Source organism: Equus quagga, chromosome 7 (assembly GCF_021613505.1).
Source record: "Equus quagga isolate Etosha38 chromosome 7, UCLA_HA_Equagga_1.0, whole genome shotgun sequence".
In the NCBI taxonomy this organism is placed as follows: domain Eukaryota; kingdom Metazoa; phylum Chordata; class Mammalia; order Perissodactyla; family Equidae; genus Equus; species Equus quagga.
In genome coordinates this window covers 2767751-2793853 of record NC_060273.1, presented here as the reverse complement: position 1 = coordinate 2793853, position 26103 = coordinate 2767751, and the positions used below count along the sequence as shown (strand labels likewise).

Below are 26103 nucleotides of genomic sequence, written 5' to 3'. Positions count from 1 at the left end.
CCGGCCCCGCCCCGGCCCCGCCCCCTCACCTGTGCGGCCAGTGCACCTGGCGCCGCCTCCGGAAGAGGGCATCGGGGACCGCGGGGGCCTCGGAGGGAGCCCGGCGTCGGCAGGTGAGAGCTAGGGGGCGCCGAGGACAGGGACCCTTCGAGCTTGGGGCGGAACAGGGCCAGGTGGCCTCAGTGTGGACGCCTGGGGGGCGGGGGACGCCGTCAGGAAGGCAGACGATGGCCGGGCTCTGGGTGCCTGGGGCTGGGGGTCGAGGGGCTGGGGGCCCTGATGCCGAGGTCGAGATGCTAAACGGCAGCTCCTTGAGGGGAGGGGGGAGAAAGAGAGACGCCCCCGGCTCTCCGGAGTCGGATCAGCCCTGTCAGGGAGACCCCCAGGTCTGGCCTGGAGGCAGCTGGGCCGGGAATACCGCGGCACCTGGGTCCTGAGGCTTGGACATCCGACGAGGGGAGGAGAGAGAGGGACAGGTGCGTGTGTGTGTGTGTGTGTGTGTGTGTGTAGCTGGTGTAGAGTGTGGGGAGACCTTAGGAGGGTTGGAGGGAGGAGCATGCCTGGGAAGCCCCACGTGTCCTCTCCCTCCGGAGCCCCTGACCCGCCAGCCCTGGGCCGCCCTAGGCGAGCGCCACCAGGCTTCCATCCCTAGGGGCGGGCCGGGAAGTAAACAGAAACCTGGAGCGCCGCCTGCAGCCGCCAGCACAACCTGTTTGCTGGCCCTGCCCTGGGCCCGACACCCAGGCCCTGGGAAAGTGGGCTGGGGCCAACACTCCAGAGGGGCCAACTGAGGGTCTGGGCACCCAAATTGCAAGCAGTGGGGACCAAAACCCCTGGGTCCTGACAAAATAGGAGAACAAGGGCCAGGATACCTGGGAGGGCAGGGGGCTGGGGACCAGGGCATCTGAGCCCTGAGGAGCTGGGGCCCTGGGCTTCTGGAAGAGGAGGGGCTGGATTTGTGGGGACAAGGGAGTCAGCACACCTAAGTTGCCAAGGCCCTGGAATCTTGGGAGGAGAAGGGGCTGGACTCATCCCTAAGCCCTGAGTCCCTCAGAACCTGGATTCTGGGAAGATTTGGGGGCAAGGACTGTCATTGGGGTGGCCTGTGGTCCCAGAGCACTGGGGCAAGGTTTCCTGGGAGGAGAGAAGGCCTGCAGGAGGCAGAAGGCAGGTCAGCTCATTTCCTGCTTCTCTCTGCCTCAGTTTACCCCGGGGACATTAACGGAGCTGGGTGATCAAGACACAGATCGTTAGTCCTCCATGGCCCAGGGAGGCCCTGGCTGCAGGATTGGGAGGGCCAGTGGGCAGGTAGAAAATTGCGGGAGGGCCCGGGCTTGGCCAGCGGGGAGCGAACCCCATTGGACTGCAGGGTAGAGTGTCCTGTGGCTACCTGTCCCCACAGACGCTGCAGGCAACATGAGCTCCCCAGAAGGGCCAGGCTTCCCTTCGGGGCTACTCTCAGGGGGCGCCTCCCCCAGCGGCGACGAGGGCTTCTTCCCCTTCGTGCTGGAGCGGCGGGACTCGTTCCTGGGAGGGGGCCCGGGGCCTCAGGAGCCCGAGGACCTGGCCCTGCATCTGCAGCAGAAGGAGAAAGACCTGCTGCTGGCCGCCGAGCTTGGCAAAATGCTCCTGGAGCGCAACGAGGAGCTGCAGCGGCAGCTGGAGACGCTGAGCGCCCAGTACTCTGAGCGTGAGGAAGTGAGCTGGCGGCAGGGCAGGGGTGGGCCGGTGGAGGACAGGCGGGCAGGGGAGGAAAGCCTGGCACATGGATGCCTCTGGAACAGTTCAGGGCTGGACTCAGTCCCCCTGGCAGTGTTGTTCAGTGGTTAAGAACATGGGTTCCGAGGACAAATCAAGACCTGGGTTCAGACCCCTGCCTGGCTGTGTAACCCTGGGCAAGCTGCCAGTCCTCTCTGAATCTTGGGTCCAGCTCCTCTGCAGTATAGCGCAATGCAGGCAACAGTTACCGGGCGCCCCCTCCCCGCCTGGCTCTGGTCTAAGCACTTTCCATGCACTGTCTTGGTCAGGTCTCACCCAACCCTGTGAGGTAGGAACAGTTCTCCTCGCCCCAGGCTCTGTTGTCAGCCACACTCTCACCCTGGCGGTCACATCTGGCCCCCTAAACACCTGGACACCACTGACCCCTGTTTCCACATTGTCGGCAGCCCCCACCACTGCCCCAAACCTGACATGTGTAGATTACCACCCCACACCCTCTCCACCGGGCCACCTAATGGGCATCTCAGCATAGGTGGCCCTGTTGCCTCTATGACCTCATCACCTCTGACCCAATCCTAGCCTCTCACCTCAGGACCAGAGCCTCTGCATCCTGACCTCTCCTCCCACTGCCGCGAGCCCTGTCGATTGTTCTTCTAAACTAGATTCTGAGTCCACCCTCTTCTCATGGTCTCTGCAGCCTCTGTCACCACTGCCCCAGACACTGCAGCCCCTCCTCACTGGTCCCAGCTTCTGCTCTCACCCCCTGGAGCCCATTTTCCACGGGACAGCCAGAGGGATCTTCAAAAATTGCAAACCAGATCATTTCAGTTCTTGCCCAGGATCTCCCAACAGCTCCCCATCACACTTAAAATGAAACTGAGACTCCTCACCAGGGCCTGCAAGGCCCTGCGTGAGGCCCTCCGTGACCTCAGCTCAGCCGCACACCCCTCCTCCTCTTTTCAGTTCCTTGAGTAACCCAAGCTTGTTCCCTCAGGGCCTTTGGACCTGCTGTTTCTTGCAAGCAGCCCTCTTCCTTCTTACCCTGCAGGAGTCAATTCAGACATCACTTCCTCCTGAAGGATCCCCTACCCCACCCCGCTCCTCTTCATCACTTCCCAGGGCTTCTCTACAGCCCGTACTGTCCCTCCCAAACTACCTGGCTCAAGCATGTGTCCACTTGTCTATGATCCTGTGACCCTAAGCTGCTTGGGGCAGGGGACTTGGTGGTGTCACTTCCTGCTGACAGCCAGACCCCAGAACAGGAGGAGCTCAGGAAAGGGTAGAGGAATAGATGGATGGATGGATGGGAATCAGGGATATTATGGGACTTGCGTGGCCACAGAGCAGCAGCAGAGCTGGGCGCCAGCCGGGACAATCAGACCCCAAAGCTGCGGGCTTAATCCTAGAGCTGTGTTGTCCCCACAGTATTTGGTTAAGAGCTTGGCTGCCTGGGTTGGAATCCCTGGTTCACTAACTCACTGTGTATTCTTGGGCAAGGCATTTAACGTCTCTGAGCCTCAGTTTCCCCATCTGTAAAATAAGAAGGACCTTAACGATTCGAACTCTAGTGGATTCAATGAAATAATCCAGGTAAAGCGCTGACACGGGACCTGGTGGGTCCCTGCTCATAACTGCAGCTACCTGCTGATAATCACAACAGCTCTGGCAAGCGTCACCTTCCTGCTTTGACAGTCCATAGAGAGTGGGGGCCGGGGGCGGGCCCCGAACTTGCCCGCCTCCTCAAGCTGGGCATCTGGGTGTGCCAGGCGCATCCCCCCGCTTGTCAGACAGGTTTTGGGGAGGCAGGCAGAGGCATGGGGCCAGGGCGGGGCTGATCAGGGTTAATTAGAGGGAGCTGGCCAGGAGGCGCTGGGGAGAGGGGCTGAGAAGGGGCCAGGTGGAGGCTGCACTCCAGAGTCCCTGGGACACAGGGGTGTGAGGCCATGGGCCGGGGCCTAAATTCAGCCAGACTCCGGCGCCAGAAACGGCGCCTGCAACCTCGGGTTCAGAAACCCAGGCGGCTGCCAGAGGTAAGAGGGGATCAGGGAGCCCCACCCCCATCCAGCCCTGGGGTCAGCCCCTCCTGTCTGGCCTGGAAATTTCTCTCTGCTGCTCCCCTTTCTCTCCGAGTCTCTAGTCAGGTCTCTCCTCGGCCACCTTCTCCACTCTCTTGCTTTCATGCCTGTCGCAGACCCTCTCAGACTCTCTTTGGGTCTCTGTCTCTCCGTCCCAGTCTCTCTGTGTCTACTGCAGTTTCATCTCTCCCTCTCTGTGCCTGACCCACTGTCCCGGCCCCCACAGCGGCTGCAGCAGGAGAACCATGAGCTCCGCCAGGGCCTGGCCGCACGGGGAGCCGAGTGGGAGGCCAGGGCTGTGGAGCTGGAGGGGGACGTGGAGGCCCTGCGGGCCCAGCTCGGGGAGCAGCGCTCTGAGCAGCAGGACAGCGGACGCGAGCGGGCACGGGCCCTCAGTGAGCTCAGCGAGCAGAACCTCCGGCTCAGCCAGCAGCTGGCCCAGGTGGGACAGCCCTGACCCCAGGTCCTTGGGCAAGGTGGGGGCAGATGCCTGGGTCCTGGTGGGGGGTGGGTACACTGCGCATGAGGCTGAGGCTTGGGCCAGCAGAGGATTCCACTGCCCACCCCCAACCCACCCCCAGGCCTCACAGACTGAGCAGGAGCTTCAGAAAGAACTTGATGGCCTTCGGGGGCAGTGCCAGGCTCAGGCTCTGGCTGGGGCAGAGCTGAGGACACAGCTGGAGAGTCTGCAGGGGGAGGTGAGTGCTGGCTGGGGCTGGGGCCTGTCAACCCAGGAAAGCGGGGCTGGGGGCTCTTCGAGGCTGGCCCAGCACATCCCCTCCAGCTCTGAGGCCTTTCCCCAGAACCAGATGCTCCAGAGCCGCCGGCAGGACCTGGAGGCCCAGATCCGAGGCCTGCGTGAGGAGATGGAGCAGGGCCAGGGCAGACTACAGGCAACTCATGAGGAGCTGCTGCTGCTGAGGCGGGAGAGGCGGGAGCACAGCCTCGAGGTGACCCATGGGGTTGGGGTGGGCGCATCCATTCAGCTGGGGCCTTGGCTACCACCTCAGGACTTGCTGGGAGATGAGGCCAGAGAGGGGTCACTGGGAGCCCCAGCAGCTGGGCCACAGGAGCATAGGCATTAGCCCAAGGGCAAGTAGGAGCCATGGCAGGGTATTGGGCAGGGGTAGCATGCTCTTTGAATGCATCAGAGCACTGCAGCTGGGAGGCCAGGGAGAGGGCTGAGGCCAGAGCTCAGGCCAGAGACGATGCTGACCTAGACCAGGTCTGAGACAGCGGAGATGGAGAAAAGGGAACGAGAAGAGGCAGCATGGCCTCATGTTTGAGATCTCTGGTGTTTGTGCTTTGGGGTCAGCTTACCTGGGTTCTTATCCCAGTGTCCCTTCTTGCTAGTGTGGGGCGCTTAGCCTCAGTTTCCCCATCGTGAGATGGGATGGTAATGGTACAGAGCTGTTGTGAGGGTGTGAGGCACTCAGCGCAGCGCTGGCTTAGAAGGAAGGAAGGATCAGTGTTGGATGACAGCAGTTAGTGAGTAAGAAGGTGGACCCGTCGGGGAGGGGGCGGGGCTCTGTGAGGCGACCGGTTGGAGTGGGGCTGGAGGGAGGGTGATGGGGGACTTCAAAGCCGGGCGCCTGTCCGCGCCATGCTTTATAGGCTAGGAAATTGGTGTCGGCCGAGGGGAAGCGGCGGTCCAAGCCCGTCCAGAGATCCAGAAAAGGGATCAGGCTCTAGCGGCCGGCGTGCCCGGATGCGGCGGGCTGCCTGGCTCTCCGCGGCGCGCAGGCGGCCCCTGTAGGCGGGCTGCGGGATACCGGCGCCGGGCGCACCCGGCAAACCGCCCGCGCTTCTGTCTGTTCTTGGGTCGGTGCGCAGCTGGAACGCGCGCGCTCCGAGGCCGAGGAGGCGCTGAGCGCGCTGCACAGGCTGCAGCGGCGCGTCTCCGAGCTGGAGGAGGAGTCGCGCCTTCAGGACGCTGACGTGTCAGGCGCCTCGCTGCAGTCGGAGCTTGCCCATAGCCTCGACGGCGACCAGGGCCAGAACGCGGAGGGACGCGGAGACGCCCCGGTGAGCTCGCGGCCCACCTGCCTCCAGGCATGTCATACAGGAGGGCTGCAGACTCTGCCCCTCCTCCTTTTCCCACGAGGTTCGACACCTCAACTGACCGACCGTTTCCTTTGGTAAGCAGACCACTCTGTCCCCGGAGACCCAGGAGGCGTCCAGCCACCAGCCGTCGCTCCAGGAGGAGAGCTTGGAGCCTCCCAAGAAGCGAGCATCCCTGAGCCCACGAGAGATACTGGAGGAGAAGGAGGCGGAAGTGGCCCTGCTGCAGGATGAGGTGGGTAGGGAGGAGCATAGTGCTTGATGCATAGCCCCTTCCAAAGCCAGTTTCTCTTTCCCATCTACACCTCCGAGCCTTTGCCCACTAATCCCTCTCTACCTGGATCGCCCTTCATCCTAACAAACTTGTAGTCACGCTTTAAGAGGCAGTTTATGCCACCTCTTCCAGGAAGACTTCCTGGACCACATCCCCCCTTAGTCTCACCTCCCAGTGCTTCTCCATGCATCCAACTAGCTCCGCTCTGCCCCATCCGGCACCAGCCTAGGAGCTGGGAAGACTCGTCTCCAGTACGGGGCCACAGCTGCCCGAGCTGTTTGTGAAGCAGGCAGGGGAGGGCCGGGGGAGCTGGAGCCCGGGCTGCCTGAGAGAGCAAGGGCTGGGAGACCCCGGGGCCTGCCTGCTTCTCTGCCCCCTCCCCTGCCCGCAGATCGCGCTGCAGCGGGCAGAACTACAGTCCCTGCGGGAGGAGCTGCAAAGGCAGAAGGAGCTGCGGGCGCAGGAGGACCCCGAGGAGGCCCTAAGCGGAGCCCTCTCGGACCGGGACGAGGCCGTGAACAAGTGAGCCTGCCTGTGCACCACCCACCGCCCCAGCGGGGCCACGGGCCCCAGGACCACTCTGGCCCTTCTGGGCCTCCTATCCTCCACGTGTGATACGGGCTATAATTAAACCCCATTCTGACCCAGGGGCCCTCTGACTTCATTGGTTTCCGTGTTGGCGGCCCCGCTCCCGCCCGGGTCCAGGAGCCCCGCCGGGACCCCTGGCTCGCTGAGGCCCCAGCGCCCTCGGACCCGTTGTCTGCCCCTCTCCCTTGCAGAGCCTTGGAACTGTCGCTGGAGCTCGGCCGCGTCTCTCTGGAGCGCGACTCCCTCTCCCGGGAGCTGCTTCGCACCATCCGCCAGAAGGTGGCGCTGACGCAAGAGCTGGAGGCCTGGCAGGTGAGGGGCGGGACCGGCGGCACGGGGGCGGGGCAGGGGCGGGGCCGGCGCGCTGACCCGCCCCCCGCGCGCTTCCCGCCCGCAGGACGACATGCAGGTGGTGATCGGGCAGCAGCTGCGCTCGCAACGCCAGAAGGAGCTGAGCGCGGCCGGGTCCGCCCCGCGCCGCGCCGCGCCGCGCTTCTCGCTGCGCCTCAGCAATCTCTTCCGAAGGACCTGAAGGCAGGGCCGAGGGGGCCGCCTTGCCCTCTCTGGCTCACTTTCCTCTTCTGGCCAGTGGAGCAACAGATTGTCTTCCAAACGGGGCTAGTGCCCTCCCCGCCCCGGGAGACTGGGCAGGGGCTCAGTGGGAGCAGGGGCCAGCTTTGGGGACCAGGGGCCCCAGGTGGGTGGCGGGAGCAGGTGGGGCAGAGCTGTCTATTTTTCTAATCCATATAGGTCTATCTTTTCTAAGCACTAGGCCCCCTGGCCCTGGCATGCTCCAGGACAGGGGTGGGGGTGGGTATTTATGTATCAAGATCAGAGTAATATATAAATCATTACACCGACTTGGCCTCCATTCTTGGGAAGAAAGCGCATGGAAGGAAAGCTTGAAATTTTATTTGTTAAAAAAAAAAAAAAAAAAGAAAAAACACTCCAACCCCTGGGATGGGGGGTGGTGTTGCCAGAGGTCAGAAGGACAGGGAGAAGGCCCGGTAGCCCAGATTGGTGAAGACATCCACCCGGCAGCTGTTGCCCGCAGCTGTCAGGACCTGGAGGCAAGAGGAGGGTGACTGACCTACCCACATGCCACTGGCCTCCCAGGATCCCCACAGCCCCTTGCAGGACCCACCTTGCACTCAGGGGCTGCTGGCTGCTGGTTGAGGCTAAGGCTGAGCAGCCCTGGGGAGGAGCCAGGCACCTGGGCCTTGAGCTCCCCGCTCAGTTGCCACTGGTTGACACAGCGGCCCTGGCCAGCTGACAGAATCTGTAGAGGGTAGGAAGGAGGCTCAGGGGTCGGCTGGAGAGGGGAGCCGGACAGGGGTGGCAGAAGCAAGACGGGGCCTCACCAAGTCCTGGTAGAAGGTGACGTGCTTCTGTGGAGCCCGCATGGGGAAGATGGTGGTGGGCGTGGAGGATCGGAGGTGCCAGAGAGTAAGTGCTGGGCCCCCTCCACAGACCTGGGCAGAAAGGTGGGGGTCCCCAGCCACCATGAGCCACAGGCCCTCAACTGGCAGGGCCTGGAGCTGCCACCCCATCCTGTATTCTGCCCAGCTCACCATCCAGTCTGAGTCAGTTGCCAAACATCCGATCCAGCGCCCATTGTGGGGCCTCGAGCACTCCTGGGAGGGAGGAGGGGAAGAGAGGAGGAGGTGAAGACACAGAGGATGCCCAGGGAGAAGGAAGGGACGACAGCATGGGGTGTGCCCTCACCTCGTGCTTGTAGACCTCGAGCGTCTGGACCTCCTTGGCCGTGCGAAGGTCTGTGTGTGGAAGAAGGATGACAGGCACCCGACTCACCCCAGCCTCCCTCACCACCTCCTTTCCCTCCAACCAGACATTCCCTTACCCCAAAGCCGCACGGCCCCATCCTCGCCACCTGACAGCACCTCAGGGCTCCGCTCCCGCAGCGCCAGGCAGTGGATGTAGTCTGTGTGGCCCCGGAGGGCCCGCTGCAGGGAGAGAGAGAGTGTCAGGAGAAGATCCAGGAAGAATGCCCCTGGCTGCCAGCCTGACCGCCCCAGCTCCCTGGGCCTCTCACCGTGAAGGCCCCTGTCTCAAGGTCCATTGCATGCAACTGACAGTCTCCCCCTGCCAGGATGAGGGAATTCTCCTGCAGAGGAAGGCAGGGTGGGGTCAGAAGTCAATGTCAAATCAGGACAGGGAGAGGAGGAAGGATCAAAGTTTGGGCCAAGAGGGCAGGACAGCGCCTTAGTCACAAAGAGTTCAAACCTTGGGGACAAGAAGCAAAGCATTGATCTCAGGCACTTCCAGGCTGGTCCTGGGGGAGGGAAAGCGGTGTCAGCTCTGCTAAGGGATGCCTTCACCCCCACATGCCCTCTGCCACATGGCCCTGGCTCACCTGTACGGGGGCTGACGACGCCACAGCTCCTTACAGCCCTTCATAGAGGAAACACTGGGTGACCTCAAAGGTTCTCTCTTTCTGGGGCTGGGCGCCCCAGTGCTTCCCTCAGCCCCACGCTCCTTACCTTCTTGAGGATCTCCGCCCAAAGCCAGGCCTTCACCTCCCCATCCCCAGCACTGAGCAGATGTCGATCAGTGGAGACCATGCTGTAGACAGGCCCATCATGGGCTAAACGGAAATGGAGAGCCTGAGTGCCCCTGGCCTGCTCCCCTCCTCCACGCTGGGGTCCCCAAAGCCACACTCAACGGCTGCACCCACCTTGGAAGGTCACCACAGGCTTCTTACTTTCCTCCTTGGCCTCAGAGCTCAAAGCAGCAGACAAGCTGAAGGGAAAGGGGAGGGGGGCCTGAGAGTCAGAAGCAGGGGGCATCAGTCCCAGGAAGGCCAGGTGCCAGAGCTAAGGGGTGGTGGGGAGCAAGGGTACCTGAAGACGGCTATCTGCCCATAATTATTGCCGGCCGCCAGGAACTTCCCGCAGGGAGAGACACTCTGCGAGAAAATGGTCATGTGCAGGCGCTGCAGGGTCTGAAAGACTTCCATCTGTGGGGAGAGGCCAGATGAAGGCTGTCTGAAACCTCTGGGACCTCCAATCCACAGACACCTTCCTCCGGCCTCCCATTGCCCAGACTGCTCAGCCCTCCTTTGAGGCGGCCCAGCCAGTGGGCACCTGCCCACACAGTGCCAGGGGTGGCTCCTGAGAAAGGGGAGAGTTGAGGTGTGATGCCTAGTAGGACCTTGAGCAAGCACCCAGCCTCTCGTCCAAGTTTCCTCAGCTGTCAAATGGAGCGCAAGGGAGATTTTGTCAGACTGGATGTGCTACTGTATAGTTTCACATAGGGCTGCCTCGTAGAAAGCGCTTAAAAAGTGGCTCTATTACCCCAGTACGTATTTCTACATAAAACGTATTTCTAATCCCTACTCTCTCACTTTCGTGTTAGGCCCCCGAAGGATTTCTGGGTGACTCTCCAGCCCCCAGGCCAGAGTCCAACTCCCACGAAGAGCCAACGCAAAACAGGACTCAGGGAACAACTCCTCGCCCGCCCCTTCCGAGCCCGGCATGGACTACAAAGCCCAGAAGGCACCGCGCACCACGCCCGCCTCACCTGACCGAGGGGCACGGCGTGCGGCACAGCTCGCTCCATCTCGAGAACTACAAGTCCCAGAGTGCTCCGCGCGCGACGCAATCTCACCAATCCCGACGTGCACGCGAGCGGCTCTCCTTCCTGGCACCCCGCCGCCCCAACACCGCTGGCCAACGTGGCGCGAAAGCAGCTGCCGCGTACCAGCCCGAGCCCCAGGAACCGAGGTGACCGCCGCGAAGATCCCGGACACTAAGTGGCGCCCACCACAGCCCCGCTACGCCGGATCCCCTCCCCCACCCTGCCAAACAGACCCGCCTTCCAGCCGCGCGCCGCCCGTCTTCCACGCCTGCGCAGAACCTCCCCACTGCGCGCGCCTAAGGTCACGCCCCTCGCGTTGGGCCACGCCCTCAGGCTCCGCCCCTGTCGCCTGGATCCCACCCCTGCCCACAGGACCCCGAACCCCCATGATCCTGCAGCAGCCCCTGGAGCGAGGCCCCCCGGGTAGGGCCCAGCGCGATCCGCGGGCTGCCTCGGGGGCGCCCCGAGGCCTGGACACGAGGTGTGTGTGGGTGCCCTGGGTGGCCCTGGCCCAGGAGCGCAAGAGCTTTGGCTAGGGGCTCAGGGGTGGCCTGCAGGGTGACACGCGGTAGGGCGAGTTGTCAGGGCTTGCACATGAGCTGAGACGGGGTTGGAGGCTCGGAACTGAGACTTCTGCGGCAGGCTGCTGGATAGCCCGGGAGAGAGGGATGACTTGGGCGTCAGCTGAGACAGGCATGGACTGGGGGCTCCTGGCTGACCCTGCAGGCTCAGGCAGGCAGATCCTCGGGATGGGGTGCACCTGGCTCTCTTTTCTTCCCAGCTCCCCTCTCCGAGGAGCTGTGCCCATGAGCACCAAGCGGCGCCTGGAGGAGGAGCAGTGAGTTTGGGGGCAGGGAGGGACTCCCAACAAGACCACAGGTCCCCATCAGACTACCTCCCCTCTGAATATCCCACCCTGCCTGCCTCCCTCTCTCCCCAGGGAACCCCTGCGCAAGCAGTTCCTGTCTGAGGAGAACATGGCCACCCACTTCTCTCGACTCAGCCTGCACAATGACCACCCTTACTGCAGCCCCCCCATGGCTTTCCTCGCAGCTCTTCCCCCACTCAGGTAGGCAACATCCACTATCCATCGGCTGGGCTTTCTGGAGGATCATAGCCCGCCCTCGCAGCCAATCTCCAGGCCCTGCCTCATTCTGCTATTTTTAGATTCTAGCCAACTTCTGTTTCCCATCTTGGCTTCTTGGAAGGTGCCTACAGCCCAGGAGCCCCTGGCGGGGGGTGGCTCTGAGAGGCTAACCTCAGTCCTGTACCCTGTCAATTCCTCTTCCAGGAGCCCTTGCTCTGAGCTGTTTCTCTGGCGCTACCCTGGGAACCTGATCCCCGAGGCCCTCCGGCTACTGAGGCTGGGGGACACCCCCACCTCCCACTACCCTGCAACCCCAGCTGGGGACATAATGGAGCTCTGAGTGCTGGCAGGCGGTGCCCCTACTTGCCTTCCTTCTTCACAACAGAGGAGACCAGCACCCCCACGAAGGGACCAGCTGCCCCGCTCTTCCTCCAGACCGGGCCTCTGGGCACCAGGACCTTCCTCTAACAGAGGAGGACACTGAGCTCACAGAGCCCTGGGGTGGGAGGAGCAGGAACATGGGGAGAGAGCTCCCTCCCCCGGGAGAACTGAATAAAGATTGCTGAGTAAATGAAAGCTTCTGTCTGGAACCCAGGGCCTTTGGGAAGAGGGTAAGGGCTGGGGTGCTGGACGCTGTGATTTCTCCTCAACATCTTCCCTGGAAAACAGTCAGGGCCCGGGCCAGGTCGGGCAGGCTGGGCTCAGGCATTGAGAATGTGTGAGTCAGAGCCTCGCCCCCGCCCCCGCGGCTGACTCACTCCTCCCGCCAGCTCTGGGAAGTGGGGCTGGGGATCAGGCCACTCTCCGAACCATTTAAAGTTAAAGATTCTTTTATTAATAAATTCTCCCTCCCCTCCAAACTTTCTCCCCAAAATAAATATTTCCCCCCCTTTTGGGGTTGAGGGGCAGTGTCTTCGGGCCAGCCCCACTAGAGGGCCAGCCCCCTAGTGTTAGGAACAGGTCCCTAACCCCCCAGGGTGAGACCCCTTGGTGGAATTTCAGTACATCTGAGTGGGTGGGGCCTGGTGGTGTGCCTGTCCCTCAGGTCAGCCTGGCCCCCAGGCCATGGTGGGGAGGGGGACCCCCTTGTGCAAATGCTGCGGTTCCTTAGTGTCAGCTGCCTGGTGTGAGCCAGCTTGGGTCTCCTTTTCTGTCCTGGAGCCAGGGACAGGGCGGTCAGACACCTTGGAAGGCTCCTCTGGAGCCTGAGACCAGGCCTCAGAGAAGTGATTCACCCGACCCCCATCCTTCCACACCCCTGTGGTTGGAGCAGTCTGGCTGGCTCTGGCTGTGAGTCTGGGAGGCAGGGGCTGGCTCCAGAATGAGTGAGTGAGTGAATGAATGAATGAATGATGAGTAGGTGAGGCCTCCTCCTGGCAGGGGGCGCTCCCTGTCACTGGATCAGCGCCACGCCAGGACAGCCTTCCCCGCCGGTCTCCTCGATGGGGGCTGCAAGATAAGAAGAGGGGTAGTCAAGAGCAGGGGAGATGTTGAGAAGTGATGGCAGGCGGGCGGGCCGGGCACACTCACTGGTAAACTTTTCTCTCCTGCGGCACCGTCTCCAGACCAGGAAGCCGGAAAGCAGTCCCAGCACAAGGGCCAGGCTCAGGGCGCCCCCCAAGATGGGCCACAGCAGCCGGAAGGAGGCTGGAGGAGCGGCAGCGCCTGGGGGCGGGACTCGAGGTCAGACCTCGCCCCTCTCCGGGCCAGCCCCGCCCCCTAGACCTGACCCTCAACCCTTTTCCCCACCGTGGCCCCTACCCTGATTCGAGTCCCTTCCCCACTCCCGCTTCTCTGCCCCCCCCCCACCACCATTCACTCCCCAGATCTGAAGCTCCCTGCTTCCCTCACCACCCTAGCAACCCCCTCCCACAGTCAGGGGACCGCTCGCCTCTGGCCCCGCCCCCCACTCACAGCCCAAGCAGAAGTCGCTGTGCGGTCGCGCCGGGCACGACGCGCAGTCCATGCACTTGTCGAGGTCTGCGCTCCAGGAGCTGCCGCGAGAGCAAGGGGTGGTGCCTGGGGAGGGGGCCGCGGGTCAGAGACTGGGGGCGGGGCGCGGCTATTCTGGGGGCTGAGGTCAGGGTCGGCCGGCTCGAATAACGTGAGTCACCGGCGCCCTCCCCCCGCATTCCTCACAGGTGACCGCACGGCTCGACCGGGACACGGCAGCGCGGGGGGAGGGGGCGTAGCGCGGGACGCGGGGTGGGGGGGAATCAAGTCCCCACAACCCCCCCCCCCGCCGCCGGCGGGTGACTCACTCCCGGGCACCGGGCCCGACCCCGGTCCCCTCCCCCCGCATAGCTGGGCACTGAAGTCACCGGATGGAAGGGGGCACCCCACATGGTATAGGGGGCACAGACCCCCGAGCCTCTCGACACCCCCCCGGACTCTTGGGTCACTGGGGCTGGGCAGACCCAATGTTGACCGGACTGGGGGCGTGCCCCCTCACCGGACGAGACATCCCGCCCTTAAACTTTCTCTCAACTTCCGAGTCCGGACTTTCGGGACAGAAGCCCCCTCCTGAGTTGGAGAGGCGGGAAACTGAGGCCGGGACTGCGGATGACGTTCCAGGCGGGATGGGACTTCCCCTGACCAAGGAGCGCGGTGTCTGGAGACCACTTGACCCCAGATCCCCACGTCCGCCTAGTTCCCCCAGTTCTGCCCGCTCCTCTAAGCCCCCACTGCCGGTCTCGCGATCCCGGGATGGGGGTTCCCCCGGCTCCCACGCCCTCCCGCCCGCCCCTGATCCCGCGCCTGGCATACCTGGCACCGGCTCCCCGGCGGCGGCGCGCAGCAGCGCCAACCCGAGCCCCAGCACGAGGAACCGCAGCCGCGGGCGCAGCGGGCCGGGAATCATGGTGCGCGTCCGGCGGCCGCTGCCGTCTGTGCCAGCCGCCCGCCTGCGGGGCAGACAGGGGCGGCCCCGCCCCCGCCCCCGCCTTCCGGGGCGGATCCCTCGCCTCGGCCGGCCCCACGATCCGCTCCTGGACGTCCCGCCCAGCCCGGCCCGCTAAATTCAGTCATTCGCTCCACAAACACGGTGTCCGCGCGCGAGCGGCCGGGACCCTGCAGGGACGCAGACCCGCCTGGCCCTGCCCTCTGGGAGCTCAAGTCCGGGAGGCGTGTGTTGGGGACAAGGGAAATCAGACACGAAACAACCCATCGCAGAGATAATTGCAGCTTTCTTTAAAACCCCCGGGGGCATAATAATAACATAATAATAATGTGTCCTTTATTTTTTTTATTGAGGTAACTGCTTTATAGCATTATATAAATTTCAGGTGTATATCATTATATTTCGATTTCTGTGTAGATTACATCATGTTCACCACCCAAACACTAATTACCATCCGTCACCGTACACATGTGCCTTCTCACCCCTTTTGCCCTCCTCCCTCCCCGCTTCCCCTCTGGTAACCACCAATCCAATCTCTATATCTATGTATTTGTTGTGGTTCTTAATAATGTGTTCTTTAATATCTACCTTAGGACATAGTTACATAGTAAAATGTGATCTTGTTGTCTCCATTTTGCAGAGTGTGAAGCTGAGGCTCAGGAAGGTTGGGAGAAGTTCCCGAGGTCACAGAGCTAGTAAGTGGCGGAGTCGTGACTCAAGCTCCGTTTGGGTCTCACCCACTGCGGGCCCCGGCGCCAGCCGGCACCCGGGCCAGATGCGGGCGCAGCGGGCCCAGTCTCGAGCGTCCCCCATTGACGAGTTTAGGATTCGCGCGCCTGCCGCGGCTGGACTGGGGTCTCTGCCCCTCCCCGGGCGGTGGTCCGGTGACGTCATTGCCTCTTTAAGACCCCCGCCTCCGCCCCCATCCCCACACTCGGCCGGCTCCTACGAATCCCTGCGGACTGCTTCGCAGGTGAGCCTGGGGGAGGTGTGCGTGTTGGGGTGAGCAGGTAGACGCCTGGAGGAGCGGGGTGCATGTGGCGTGGCGGCGTGGGGGGTGCGTGTGACCTGACGGCGGTCCCCCGGGCGGCGACCCCCGGAGTGGGGGCCACACGGAAGCCCCAGAGCTGATCCGGTCCTTCGGCGGCCCCGGCAGGGTTAAACGCCCCTCCCCCTCCCCCAGGACAAAGGCACCGAAACCCGGCTCCCCTCCCCCACCTGCGCTGCCTCTCTGGGGCGGGGCTCCCCTCCCCCTCACCTGCCGAAGAGGACCCTGCTGCTGGCGCCGCCATTAAACCTCTCCGGGTCGCAGGGTTCCCAGGCTGGGGGGCTGAGGACACTCTCTTTCGGGTCGGACTCAGAGGGAAACAGGTGTCGACAGCGGGACGGGGCGCCCTCGGACCGAGAGCTGGGGCTCGCTTGGAAGGGAAAGGTGCCGGGTGCCTAGGCCGGCGTGTCCCCGGCCCTAACCCCGCCAGAGGCCTGGAGGGCTGACGCCCGGGTTGGGATGAATGCGGGCTGGCGGGCCCCGTGCGATCTTCCCCGAAGTCCTGAGCTCGGCCGGTGTAGGGCGAGGTGCAAACGAGAAGCGAGTGGAGAGTCTGCCCTCTGGCCACACTGCCGGGGCTGGGGCTAAGTTTCTGTCCAGGCCGCGCGCGGCAACTTAGAGCACTGAAGAGCCACAACAGGGCCCTGAACAACACTGATCCCAGTGGCGACCTCCAACACGAAGTGGGATGGGATGGGATGGGAGACAGGTGAGGGTGCCCCCGCTGCTGCAGAGCAGCTGGTTAACCGGACAGACTCCAAGGGTTTTAGCTTCTCTTAGGGAAGTTGTGTCCTAAGATGATGGCATTTGGGGCAGAAATACACAAGAAAATGTCCCCAACCTTGGGGACAGAGGAGCAGGACCCAGTGAGGCAGCCGGGGGCCTGAGGGAAGGAAGTGCTTTTGGGTGGGAGGGTTTCGGTTCTCTTGCCCCTCCTAGGTTTGATGGGGGCTGGGTGTGCCAGATGGGGGCAGGCGAGACCAGGTGATGAGTCACCCGGACACAAGGTCTTAAAATCAACTGGTAATCGCCTCTCTGGGATACGGAGCCAAGTTAGGGTGAGGGGTTTGGACACTCCTGTTGGGTGGTGGGAGCAAGCTTGGATCTCTAATCTTGGTGTTGAAACTGACAAGTTTTGAGCCTGAAATTCATGGCTAGAGCTAGCTCCGGTCTGTGTGCCCAGTGAAAACCACCTGGAAATGGTGCTCTGTTGTCTCATCCTCTTTTTGGCAGTTTGCTGTTTGATAAAATGCATCCCCAGTGGCTGAGGCCATGGACCAACTTTTGTATAGGCTTGATATTTCGTTTGCACTCAAAACAGCCAGGATTGGGTTGCTTCCTTACTCTTGTAAACCAGTGCCCATCTGAACATCACTCTGCTTCTGTGCTCCCATGCAGCTCCTCTCAACTTCAACCTCAACCTCATCATGGCCTCTGCTGGCCTGCAAATCCTGGGGATCATCCTGACGCTGCTTGGCTGGGTGAATGCCCTGGTGTCCTGTGCCCTGCCCCTGTGGAAGGTGACCGCATTCATCGGCAACAGCATCGTGGTGGCCCAGGTGGTGTGGGAGGGGCTGTGGATGTCCTGCGTGGTGCAGAGCACGGGCCAGATGCAGTGCAAGGTGTACGACTCGCTGCTGGCACTGCCCCAGGACCTGCAGGCAGCCCGCGCCCTCTGTGTCATCGCCCTCCTCGTGGCCCTCCTTGGCCTGCTGGTCTACCTCGCTGGGGCCAAGTGCACCACCTGCGTGGAGGACAAGGATTCCAAGGCACGTCTGGTGCTCGCCTCTGGGATCATCTTTGCCATCTCAGCGGTCCTGACCCTGATCCCCATCTGCTGGACTGCCCATGCCATCATCCAGGACTTCTACAACCCCCTGGTGGCCGAAGCCCAAAAGCGGGAGCTGGGGGCCTCCCTCTACCTGGGCTGGGCGGCCTCTGGCCTTCTGCTGCTGGGTGGGGGGCTGCTGTGCTGCACCTGCCCCTCTGGGGGGTCCCGGAGCTCCAGCCATTACATGGCCCGATACTCAGCATCTGCCCCACATGCCACCTCTGGGGGTCCCTCCGAGTACCCTACTAAGAATTACGTCTAATTGGGGAGGGGAGTGGGGGCTCCCTTGACAGTGGAGCCTAACCCTGAGCTGGAGTCATCGAGAGGGTGATCCATGACAGCTTTGGGGTTGTTTTATCTTTTGGTTTTGCTTTTTATTTTGGGGGGTGGTATTTTTTAAGTCTGTTTGATAACCCAACCAAGAAGAAACTCAGTTTTGCCTCTGGGCTCTGCTGCTGGCATTTCTCACCTCTGGGTGATGGAACCAAATCTCTGGATCGTTCTCCACCCTGGACATACCCATCTGGGAGGCCAGCCTGGAGCTGTGGGTCCAGTGTGAAGGCTGCTTGCTGTCCAGGGGCTGTCAGCCTGTCCCCGAGAGTTCCTACTGCTGCCGGGGCAGGGCCTCCCTTGCTGGTCAGGCCTCTAGAACCGCCGGGGCTCTTGAGCCTCCAGTAGCCTCTAGGAGAGCAGGTAATAAGTTACAAGGAATGCCCACCTCCAAGTCTCTTGGCCTCTGGCTCCTCCATCCTGAGTCTGGTCCCAGCTGTGCAGTAGACCCCTGACCCTCTCCCCCGTAGCCCCTGTACACTCTGCCATGCCCTGCCCACACTCACCAGTTTTTGCTAAATAAAGCACGTTTTGTTTTGTTCCTTGCCTTTGGTGTTGCTGGGGGGCTGCCGAGGGCTGGCCTAGCAGGAGGAGGAGCTGGGAGCAAGTAGCTCATCTCCTTTGTTGCCCCCATGCCTTGCATGACCTGAGTGAGGTTACCAACCGGGCAGGACCTGGAGCAGGCCTTGGCCTGGAGAGTCCACCTGCCCGTCCCTGCCCAACCACAGATCAAAGGAGCCGAGTTACAAATGCTCTATTTATTCCTGACTTGCACGTGAGGGGTGGGGCTGGGGTGGGCCACCAGTGACGGTGGGCTGGGCCTCTGGCCTGAGGGAGACTGGCTGCTCCCAGAGGGCCTGGCCCGGGCCTCTGGATGTAGGTGGTGGCTAGGCTGGCAGAGACCAACTCCAGAGCAGGGAGAGCATGATCCACTCATTTTGGAGCCAAGGAGCTACTGCCCTTTGGGTGAGGTCCAGGTTCCTAGAGTAGGGGAGGGCTCAGAGAGGAAGAGGAGGGCCAGCCTGTGTCCTAGACAGCAGAAGGAAGCAACTTGTCAGGCGAGGCGGAGGCAGGCCAGGGTCCCCCATCAGCTCAGGCCCTGCCTGAGTAGAGGTGGGGGCAGGCCATGAGGTGGGTGTGGGTGCAGCCAGACCTGACTGGAGCTTCTGGAAAGTGGATTTCACCTGGGGAGGGGTTGACAGTAGAAGGCAAGGGTTAAGCAGGGTGTCAGCATAAGGTCAAGTCTTCTGGGGACACCCTCCACCTCACACGTAGTCCCTCTTGTCCAGCCCAGACGCGCCGGAGCGAGAGGGGATGGAGTAGCCCAGCCTCGGTCCGCGGGGGCGGTCGATCTGGGGCGGGGGGCATGTGCAGCAGAGGAGGCCCCCGCCCAGCATGAGCAGGGCAGCTGCTGCCCAGCCCAGGTAGAGGGAGGCCCCCAGCTCCCGCTTGAGGGCCTCGGCCACCAAGGGGTTGTAGAAGTCCTGGATGATGGCGTGGGCCGTCCAGCAGACGGGGATGAGCACCAAGATGCCCGAGAGAAGAAGCATGACACCGCCGGTGAGCACGATGCGGGCCTTAGCAGCTTCGTCCTCCACGCAGGTAGTGCACTGGGCCCCCGTGATGGCCACCAGCAGCCCGAGCAAGGCCAGCAGAAGGGCAATGACACAGAGGGCGCGGGCTGCCTGCAGGTCCTGGGGCAGTGCCAGCAGCGAGTCGTACACCTTGCACTGCATCTGGCCCGTGCTCTGCACCACGCAGGACATCCACAGCCCCTCCCACACCACCTGGGCCACCACGATGCTGTTGCCGATGAATGCAGTCACCTTCCACAGGGGCAGGGCACAGGACACCAGGGTCCCCAGCCAACCCAGCACGGCCAGGGTCATGCCCAGTAGTTCAAGACCAGTTGAAGCCATCTGTGCCCTCGGTTAGGTCTTCTCAACCGTTGGCAGCCTGGTTGACTCGGAGGGGTGGGGCAGACACTGGGTGAGGGTCTTGGCGCCCAGCAGAAGGGGAAGTTGGCGTTCTCAGGCCTGGACAGTCCTCACATCTGTGGGCTCTTGAAAGGCACCTCCTTGCTCCGTGCCCCTCACAGGTGTGTCTCTGACCCTCGACAAACACAAATCAGCCTCGCGGTCCTGCTTAGCTAAGAGGCGAGTGTCCCCTCAGAGGCCGGTTGCCTGTCAGATGCCAGGTGGCTGCTGCTGCTCCTGCCCCCCTGCAGTCACATCCAGCCACCACCCCTCTGACCCAGCTTGCACAGACCCTTCCGACCCACCTTCAGGCTGGCGCAGGTTCACACTGTGCAGTGCACACACTGCAGGTGCTACTTGGGGACTCTGCTGGCTCAGGCTGCAGGCGGGGTTTTAAGGCCGAGGCAGGGGAGGAGCTGGGAGGCCAGGACTGGGGAAGCCGAAGCTACAGGGAGGAGGTGGGGCTGGGGGTGGGAGGGGGTCCTCCGGGTCAATGTGGGGGGTACTGTGACCAGGAAGGAAGAGGGGAGGAAAGAACATCAGTGCATGTGGGAACGCGGAGACAAAGGAATGGGGAGACTGAAGACCAGGAGCTGAGTAAGGAATGAGGCACCTCACTGCCTCCTGAGTGCCCCCCGCCGCCCCTCCCCTGCTGCCTTTGTTCTCCGCCCCGTTTTGTTTCCTGATGCAGATGCACCCCAGCTCCCCTAGTATCGCACACCCCCGCCTGTCCCCCTGCCCGCCGGGGACTCTCCGGAATCCGATCTGTCTCCTGTCTCAGCCCAGTGGCCCTGGCGGCTCCCGAGGGAGGGGCCCTGCCAGCACTGTTCCCCGGGCGACAGGTGCCTGGCGCCCAGCTCAGGTGGCATTGCCCAGGCAACGGCCTAGAAAACCACCCCCCACTTCTCCCTCCGCTCAGGTGTGCCCTCCCCACCCCTGCAGCTGAAACTGGGGCCGAGCTGAGCTGAAGTCTCTGGGGTCCAGGGGGTGGAGGTGGGGGCGAGACAGGAGCCCTGAGCCGGTGAAGCCCCAGGATGGGCTCTCCTCCTTGGGGAGTGATTGATCTCTCTGGACCAGATGCCACGGAAGAGGGCGGGGGAGGGGGGGTAAAGCCCAGGTGACTCTGGCAGCCCTGGGCCCTGCCTCACAGTCCTCAGGAAACACCACCTCCTAAAGACCCCCTCCGAGCCTGTGACGCCCCTGGTGGAGGGCATCCTGGAGTCACACAGGCCACGGCTCAAATCCTGCCCCCTCCCAGGATAGATCATGGAAGATCAAAGTCTTTAACCTCCTTGGGTTAAAGACCCCTTTGAGGCCGGCCTGGTGACAAAGCACTTAAGTGTGCATGTTCCGCTTTGGCGGCCCGGGGTTCGCCGGTTCGGATCCCGGGTGCGGGATGGCACCGCTTGGCAAGCCATGCTGTGGTAGCCGTCCCACACATAAAGTGGAGGAAGATGGGCATGGATGTTAGCTCACGGCCAGTCTTCCTCAGCAAAAAGAGGAGGATTGGCAGCAGATGTTAACTCAGGGCTAATCTTCCTCGAAAAAAAAAAAAGACCCCCTTTGAGAGACCTCATGGGATCCACAAACATGAGCCCCTCATTTTGAGGGGTGGGTCATGAACTCCCTCAAGCCCCTCCCTGGGTGCCAAGAACTGAGGGGAAGGGGGCCCTGAGGAAAGTTCCTTCCATTCGTACACTTTCTAGGTGGCTGGGAGGACACTCAAAGTCGGGCCTCACCTGGGGGCACCTCTGGCCTCCACGCCTCCTCCAGAGGATGGCCCCCCCGCCTGCCTGGCTGCCCTGGGAGGAGGCAACTGTGAGTGGTGCCCAGGAGGGCTGGGAGCCAACCTGGAGCAGACCAGGGCAGTGGGGGCGGGGCTGGGAAGGCCCCCCCTTGCACACCTCTCTAGCCCCAGGGAGGGGTGGGGTGCAGGGCCCTCCTCACCTGTTCAGTGGGGCTTCATTTATAAAGGATTCTAACTTCCAGTGGGTGCATTGCTTCTGGGAATGGGTTTTGGCATATTTTGGAAGAGAGGTTTATACTTTCATCAGATTTGCAAAGGGGCAGGTGACCTAAAAAAGCTTAAGAACTCCTCTCCCTAAAGTGGGGAGCCTGAGGCCAGCGCCCAGCAGGGTCTGAAAGGCTGACTCTGACTCCGGTGGTTAGGGCTTCCTCACACCTGTGCCTCCACAGCCTGAGGGGCTGGCCTGGTGGACCCCTGGACATGATGGGCAGGAAATGGCTGGAGCCCCCTGCTGGCTGTGACAGCGTGGGGAATCTCGGGGGCAGTTTATCCACCTCTTCCAGGCCCTGGGGCCTCAGATTTCACGGGGGTAGGGGTGGCTGAGAAGAAGGGCAAATAGAGGCAGGCCTCCAGGGGCTCCCTCTGCGCCCTCCTTCCAGGGCCAAGAGGAATCCAGCTGCACTGGTTCGGGCAGGTGTCAGGTGGCAGTGGCAAGCCTGGGTCCCTCGAGGGGCCCACCGACCCGCCCACAAGGCCTCCCATCCTGGGCAGCCCCTGCCCAGGGCCTGTTCTCTCCCCTGGGCCCAGAGAAACAGTCTGCCTCCTGCCTTGGGTGCAATGTGACCTTATTTGCCTGGGACATTCCTGGTTTGAGTGCTGAGTTGCATCTTGGGGACACTGGGACAGTTGGCCCGCCTGCAGTCAGGCCTTGCTTCAAGGGCCCACTAGTTCCACAGGCAGCTCCAAACCCGCAGAATTGTGATGGGGCCCGGAGGGGGTGGCACATACCAGGGAAGCGTCGTGCCTGTGTCCGGAGATGGCACTATAAGGACCCTATTTTTTTAGATCCCAGTTCCTCTTTGGCCCAACAGCTCTACACTCAAGCAAAGAGGGAGATGCCCTCAGTGCCAGGGGCTGGTGCGCCACACGGGAGATGGGTGGTCAGAGGATGAAGATACCCCCCTTGCCCCCACTGCGAGATCAATCCCTGCTGGACCTGCCTCCAGGGTAGCCAAGGCGGCTTCAGCTTCCTCCCACCTAAGTCTTTCCCATCTTGGATAAGACAAGCCACCTCCCCCGGAGGCCTATAGGTAGAGAAAAGTAGGGAAATAGTTCGAGAACTAGGGGAGGCGGGAAGGGGCAGGTCAGGGGAGCTGCCCACTGGAGGGGGTGCAGCAGACGGCAGATTCCCAGGCACCTGGGCAGGAGTGCGCGTCCCACCCTCAGTCCCCAACCCTCCTTAGGCCGAGGCTGGGAGGCCCCAGGCCCTCTCTTGGGTCCCCTAGTCCACCTGGATTCAGTTGAATCTGGGAAGGGAAGGGTTAATGTCGGGGCCTAAGTAGGGCCTGACTCCGGGAATGCCATTGATATGGAGAGGTGGGGACTCCCTCTGCGCAGTTACCATCTCAATGGCACTTTCACAAGTCCGCTTGAATCCCCACCCCCATCCGCCTCCGCCTGGGATAGAGGTGGGGGAGGGGAACTACCCTGGAGGGAAACGGAGGCACGGGGTGCGGGGCCTCACCCTCCTTGCCCCTGCAGGGAGTGACAGAACTGGACCTGGTCTTTGTTCCCTCCGGGAGGGCAGGGGACAGGGAGGCTCAGGTGGGCAGAACTGGAACTCGGCTTAGATGGAGCGAGGGTGGAAGTGGGTTAATTCCAACCCCATTGTCTATCTCGCTGTCTTTACAGGGGAAGCATGGCCCAATGACAAAGAGGGAAACGAGCAGTCGGGAGAGCTGCGGTGGTGCCAGGAAGGGTATGGGGTGGACATGGAGGCTGCACCACAACCCCAGGGCAGCATCACCTGCTGTCTTGGGGAGGTGCCTGAGGCCCTGATTTCACAGGCAGAGAAGCCAAGTCCCTGGCTCCCAGAGGAAAGATGCAGATGAAACGTTGAGGTCCCCTAGCAATTCCCACTGGTTTACCTACCCCATTTTATGGACAAGGAAACAAGCTCAGAGAGCTGCGAGAACCCGGCCAGGTCTCCATGCGGGAAACGGGACAAGCCTGATGCAACCTCAGACCCCGACTTCAAAGCCCAGCTCTTTGGCCAGCGCCACAGGCCGGGCTTCCAGAGGGTAAGCTGGGCCTCCTGATGCCTCTTACCCCAGGGCAGTGCAGCAGCCCCCTCCCACCCACCACCCCACCTACATGCTGCCCATTCCTCCCCAGCCAGCCATTCCCTCCTTCCCCGACTCCGAGGCTCCTGTGCCAGGAAGTCTCCTCGGAGAACCCACTGCATCTGGATCTGATCAGACGGGAAGCCACCCTCCACCCTGGCTCACTGTCACTGCCTCTGTGTCCCTGATGCAGAAAGCACTGTGTCTGCTAGTCACCTGCAGCCGCAGCTTACTGGACTGTGGGTCAGACCTGGTGTCAACCCCACCCCAGGGCTCGGGCAAGTCACAACTGCCCTCATCCCACATGCCTCCTGGCTGTGAAACTGAGGGAGAAGTCCGCCCTCCCTACCTCCAGGGCCCCGGAAGGCCTCTGCCCAAGCAGCCAGCGCCTCCGGCACCTCGGGGTCACTGTAAGTGTAGGCTCAGGACAAGAGTATCTTGCGAAGAGCATAATGGCGGTTTCACTTGTAAACCTGGGCAGACTCCACTGATGGGGTAGCAGTTAACTTTATTCTCAGTCGAAACTGTCAGCTTTCAACCAGCAGCAGTCATCACCTGGAGCTCGGAGGGCAGGGCTACAGCCCGCTCCTCCAGGCTGTCTTCTTTAAGACGACACAGTCTGGCCCTTTCTGTGCACTGTCTGATGCTTACCTGACAGGGGAGGAGGGCCACACGACCTAAAGATAGTGGAGGAAGCACCAAGCCAGCAGGAATGGGAACTCGGCCATAATTCAGCAAAGTTTGGGAAAGCCAGTCATTCAACTTTCTTCCGGTGCCTGTGAGAGCTTTCTCAAGATACTAGTGCTTTCAGCTCCTGCCTGAGGACTCCAAGGGCACCTACGGTTCAGGGTCAGTGAGGGACAGGTCCTAAAACACAGTAAGGGAAGCTGGGCAGCCAGCTGGAGAGGGGGCCCAGCCCCACAGGGGAGAGGACACTTGCCTGTATGGACCGGATGGTGGCTCCTAAGCCCTGGGAAATATGCGAGGGGCCTTATTTGAAGAGAGGGTCTTTGCAGATGTAATTAAGTTGAGGATCTCAAGATGAGATCATTCCGGATTGAGGGTGGGCCCTACGCCCAATGACAGGTGTCATAAGAGAAAAACAGAGAGATTTGAGACATAGACACGGGAGGAGGTCACATGAAGACAGAGGCAGAGACTGGAGTTAGGCGGCGACAAGCCAAGGATCACCAGGAGCCACCAGAAGCTGGGAGAGGCAAGAAGGATCCTCCACTAGAGCTTCTGGAGGGAGTTTGGCCCTGCCACACCTTGACTTTGGACTTCTGCCTTCCAGAACGGCGAGAGAAGGCATTTTTGTTGTTTTAAGCCCCCAGTTTGCGGTGATTTACTGCAGCAGTCACAGGAAACTCATACGCTGCCTTTCTTGCTGGGGGGTCCCAGGCTCTCAGAGGTCGCCCAAGGTCAAGCTGGCTTCCTGATACCATTCCTGAGCTGCTGTAGAAGGGCCCATCGAGACAGGACGTCTGCTGGTTACCTGTGCCCAAGCCACCTGAGTAACAAAGGGAACTTTATTCTGAGTTGTAGGCACTGGGGAGAAACCAGCAGGGGGGCGGGGGGTAGGTAAAGATGGGGAGAGAACAGGGGCTTCCTCTCATGACTCACCGTGGGAGCTTTCCTGTCCCCTGGGGATGACTTGACAGCCCTTGCATGTGACACTCCTGCTCCAGGGCCCAGTATCGATTGTCCATCAACACCACTGTTTTCCTGGTGCACCCAGGCCCTCAGGACCCCTGGATCTATTTCAGTTGAAAGTTTAACTTCTTAAGACTTGGAAGGCAGGATCTGAATTTCCAAGAAGTCATACAAATGAAAATGGAGGAGGGTCTTGGGCATGACATCCAAATCCTTTATTTTATAAGGGAAAATGAGACTTTTGGGGTACCCTAGTTAGAGCATTTTAAACTTTTGTTTTCATTTCCTCAGCCACGTGCTGTGGGCTCCCCAGCCCCACCTGCCCAGATCACCAGCCGGCTTATCAGCACGGGGGATGAATTACATTCTCAAATAACCAGGCAGGAGACCTTCTGTAGGGTAGCTGGGAAAATAGAATAAAGACCCTAATCTTAAAGTGAGTGTATTTTCAGACTTGCTCCTTCCTCCCCCAAACCTGGGCTGCTCCCCGACACCTCTCCCTCTTCCCCGTGCCCCACGCCTTCTGAATCCGCCCGCGGGGAAGGCGCCGAGGGGCACAGCCCGGGTGTCTGGGCAAAGCTGCCTACTCACCGGCCCGCAGCCCCTCCGCGTCGGCGGCCTCTGGGAGGGCCGGGCGGTCAGCAGGGTGGCGACAGGAAGAAGTAAGGCGGCGGTGGCGGCGGCGGCAGGGGCGGGGGGAAGACGGGCAGCGGCCAGGGGTCGCGGGGCGCGGGCAGCGCCAGCAGGCTGAAGGACGAGGGCCGTGCAGGCAGCGGCGGCAGCGGCAGCGGGGGCGGCTCGGCGACCAGGGGTGGGCGGCCGCGCGCGCCCACGGGCCCGGGCGTGGCGGTTACGGCGGCCTCCGGCAGCGGCGGC

At 61.9% G+C, this 26103-nt stretch overlaps 6 protein-coding genes and 1 long non-coding RNA gene across 13 annotated transcripts; 3 read left to right on the top strand and 4 right to left on the bottom strand.

Annotated features, from left to right (window-relative positions):
* BICDL2 (BICD family like cargo adaptor 2) lies at positions 1-7577 on the top strand. Of its 4 annotated transcripts, none has more exons than XM_046666776.1 (10): positions 1-113; positions 1403-1698; positions 4021-4236; positions 4376-4492; positions 4598-4744; positions 5628-5846; positions 5941-6090; positions 6521-6651; positions 6909-7029; positions 7115-7577. In XM_046666776.1, exons 2-10 carry the CDS (start codon positions 1417-1419, stop codon positions 7247-7249), a joined length of 1518 nt encoding a protein of 505 aa, XP_046522732.1. In that variant the 5' UTR covers positions 1-113; positions 1403-1416; the 3' UTR covers positions 7250-7577. The 4 variants fall into 4 exon arrangements, with proteins under 4 accessions (XP_046522732.1, XP_046522731.1, XP_046522734.1 ...); XM_046666775.1 differs by lacking the exon at positions 1-113 and adding an exon at positions 388-476; XM_046666778.1 differs by lacking the exon at positions 1-113 and adding an exon at positions 395-476 and having other exon boundaries at positions 5628-5819.
* A 36-nt stretch (positions 7578-7613) lies between these two features.
* On the bottom strand, positions 7614-10390 carry THOC6 (THO complex subunit 6). Of its 2 annotated transcripts, XM_046666781.1 has the most exons (13): positions 10258-10390; positions 9579-9694; positions 9413-9477; positions 9219-9322; positions 9092-9129; positions 8962-9010; positions 8771-8842; positions 8579-8681; positions 8443-8492; positions 8289-8351; positions 8079-8189; positions 7862-7996; positions 7614-7781 (listed from the first exon to the last, which is right to left on the bottom strand). In XM_046666781.1, exons 1-13 carry the CDS (start codon positions 10294-10296, stop codon positions 7701-7703), a joined length of 1026 nt encoding a protein of 341 aa, XP_046522737.1. In that variant the 5' UTR covers positions 10297-10390; the 3' UTR covers positions 7614-7700. The 2 variants fall into 2 exon arrangements, with proteins under 2 accessions (XP_046522737.1, XP_046522736.1); XM_046666780.1 differs by having other exon boundaries at positions 8079-8351.
* HCFC1R1 (host cell factor C1 regulator 1) lies at positions 9688-11977 on the top strand. Of its 2 annotated transcripts, XM_046666782.1 has the most exons (4): positions 9688-10795; positions 11096-11152; positions 11255-11383; positions 11606-11977. In XM_046666782.1, the coding sequence occupies exons 1-4, from the start codon at positions 10212-10214 to the stop codon at positions 11739-11741; spliced, it is 906 nt and encodes a 301-aa protein (XP_046522738.1). In that variant the 5' UTR covers positions 9688-10211; the 3' UTR covers positions 11742-11977. The 2 variants fall into 2 exon arrangements, with proteins under 2 accessions (XP_046522738.1, XP_046522739.1); XM_046666783.1 differs by lacking the exon at positions 11096-11152.
* A 236-nt stretch (positions 11978-12213) lies between these two features.
* On the bottom strand, positions 12214-14322 carry TNFRSF12A (TNF receptor superfamily member 12A). The gene is made up of 4 exons (XM_046666784.1): positions 14168-14322; positions 13316-13420; positions 12932-13066; positions 12214-12850 (listed from the first exon to the last, which is right to left on the bottom strand). The coding sequence occupies exons 1-4, from the start codon at positions 14259-14261 to the stop codon at positions 12795-12797; spliced, it is 390 nt and encodes a 129-aa protein (XP_046522740.1). The 5' UTR covers positions 14262-14322; the 3' UTR covers positions 12214-12794.
* Positions 14323-14949: 627 nt separating this feature from the next.
* On the top strand, positions 14950-18005 carry CLDN6 (claudin 6). 2 transcript variants are annotated; one of them, XM_046668076.1, is made up of 2 exons: positions 14950-15273; positions 16747-18005. In XM_046668076.1, the coding sequence occupies exon 2, from the start codon at positions 16776-16778 to the stop codon at positions 17439-17441; it is 666 nt and encodes a 221-aa protein (XP_046524032.1). In that variant the 5' UTR covers positions 14950-15273; positions 16747-16775; the 3' UTR covers positions 17442-18005. The 2 variants fall into 2 exon arrangements, with proteins under 2 accessions (XP_046524032.1, XP_046524033.1); XM_046668077.1 differs by lacking the exon at positions 14950-15273 and adding an exon at positions 15601-15671.
* Positions 18006-18332: 327 nt separating this feature from the next.
* On the bottom strand, positions 18333-20205 carry CLDN9 (claudin 9). The gene has a single exon (XM_046668016.1). It carries the CDS (start codon positions 19426-19428, stop codon positions 18775-18777), a length of 654 nt encoding a protein of 217 aa, XP_046523972.1. The 5' UTR covers positions 19429-20205; the 3' UTR covers positions 18333-18774.
* Positions 20206-24065: 3860 nt separating this feature from the next.
* On the bottom strand, positions 24066-26097 carry LOC124242263 (uncharacterized). Its single transcript, XR_006889410.1, has 3 exons — positions 25819-26097; positions 25198-25377; positions 24066-25084 (listed from the first exon to the last, which is right to left on the bottom strand). It is a non-coding gene; the product is annotated as an uncharacterized LOC124242263 (long non-coding RNA).
* Between the last annotated feature and the right edge of the window lie 6 nt (positions 26098-26103).

Bases quoted from the DNA above. Each gene is read 5' to 3' on its own strand.
- TNFRSF12A (XM_046666784.1), bottom strand. From the start codon at position 14,261: ATGATTCCCGGCCCGCTGCGCCCGCGGCTGCGGTTCCTCGTGCTGGGG. The intron at 13,067-13,315 runs GTGAGTGGGGGG...TCCCGCCCCCAG, and splicing joins CAGCGACTTCTGCTTGGGCT to GCGCTGCCGCTCCTCCAGCC. The intron at 12,851-12,931 runs GTGAGTGTGCCC...CTTATCTTGCAG, and splicing joins CAGGAGAGAAAAGTTTACCA to CCCCCATCGAGGAGACCGGC.
- CLDN6 (XM_046668076.1), top strand. From the start codon at position 16,776: ATGGCCTCTGCTGGCCTGCAAATCCTGGGGATCATCCTGACGCTGCTT.
- THOC6 (XM_046666780.1), bottom strand. From the start codon at position 10,296: ATGGAGCGAGCTGTGCCGCACGCCGTGCCCCTCGGTCAG. The intron at 9,695-10,257 runs GTGAGGCGGGCG...CTCTCCCCACAG, and splicing joins ACGCCGTGCCCCTCGGTCAG to ATGGAAGTCTTTCAGACCCT. The intron at 9,478-9,578 runs GTACCCTTGCTC...CTTTCCCTTCAG, and splicing joins GGGCAGATAGCCGTCTTCAG to CTTGTCTGCTGCTTTGAGCT.
- HCFC1R1 (XM_046666782.1), top strand. From the start codon at position 10,212: ATGGACTACAAAGCCCAGAAGGCACCGCGCACCACGCCCGCCTCACCT. The intron at 10,796-11,095 runs GTGTGTGTGGGT...TTTTCTTCCCAG, and splicing joins CCCCGAGGCCTGGACACGAG to CTCCCCTCTCCGAGGAGCTG. The intron at 11,153-11,254 runs GTGAGTTTGGGG...CTCTCTCCCCAG, and splicing joins CGGCGCCTGGAGGAGGAGCA to GGAACCCCTGCGCAAGCAGT.
- CLDN9 (XM_046668016.1), bottom strand. From the start codon at position 19,428: ATGGCTTCAACTGGTCTTGAACTACTGGGCATGACCCTGGCCGTGCTG.
- BICDL2 (XM_046666776.1), top strand. From the start codon at position 1,417: ATGAGCTCCCCAGAAGGGCCAGGCTTCCCTTCGGGGCTACTCTCAGGG. The intron at 4,237-4,375 runs GTGGGACAGCCC...ACCCACCCCCAG, and splicing joins TCAGCCAGCAGCTGGCCCAG to GCCTCACAGACTGAGCAGGA. The intron at 4,493-4,597 runs GTGAGTGCTGGC...GCCTTTCCCCAG, and splicing joins TGGAGAGTCTGCAGGGGGAG to AACCAGATGCTCCAGAGCCG.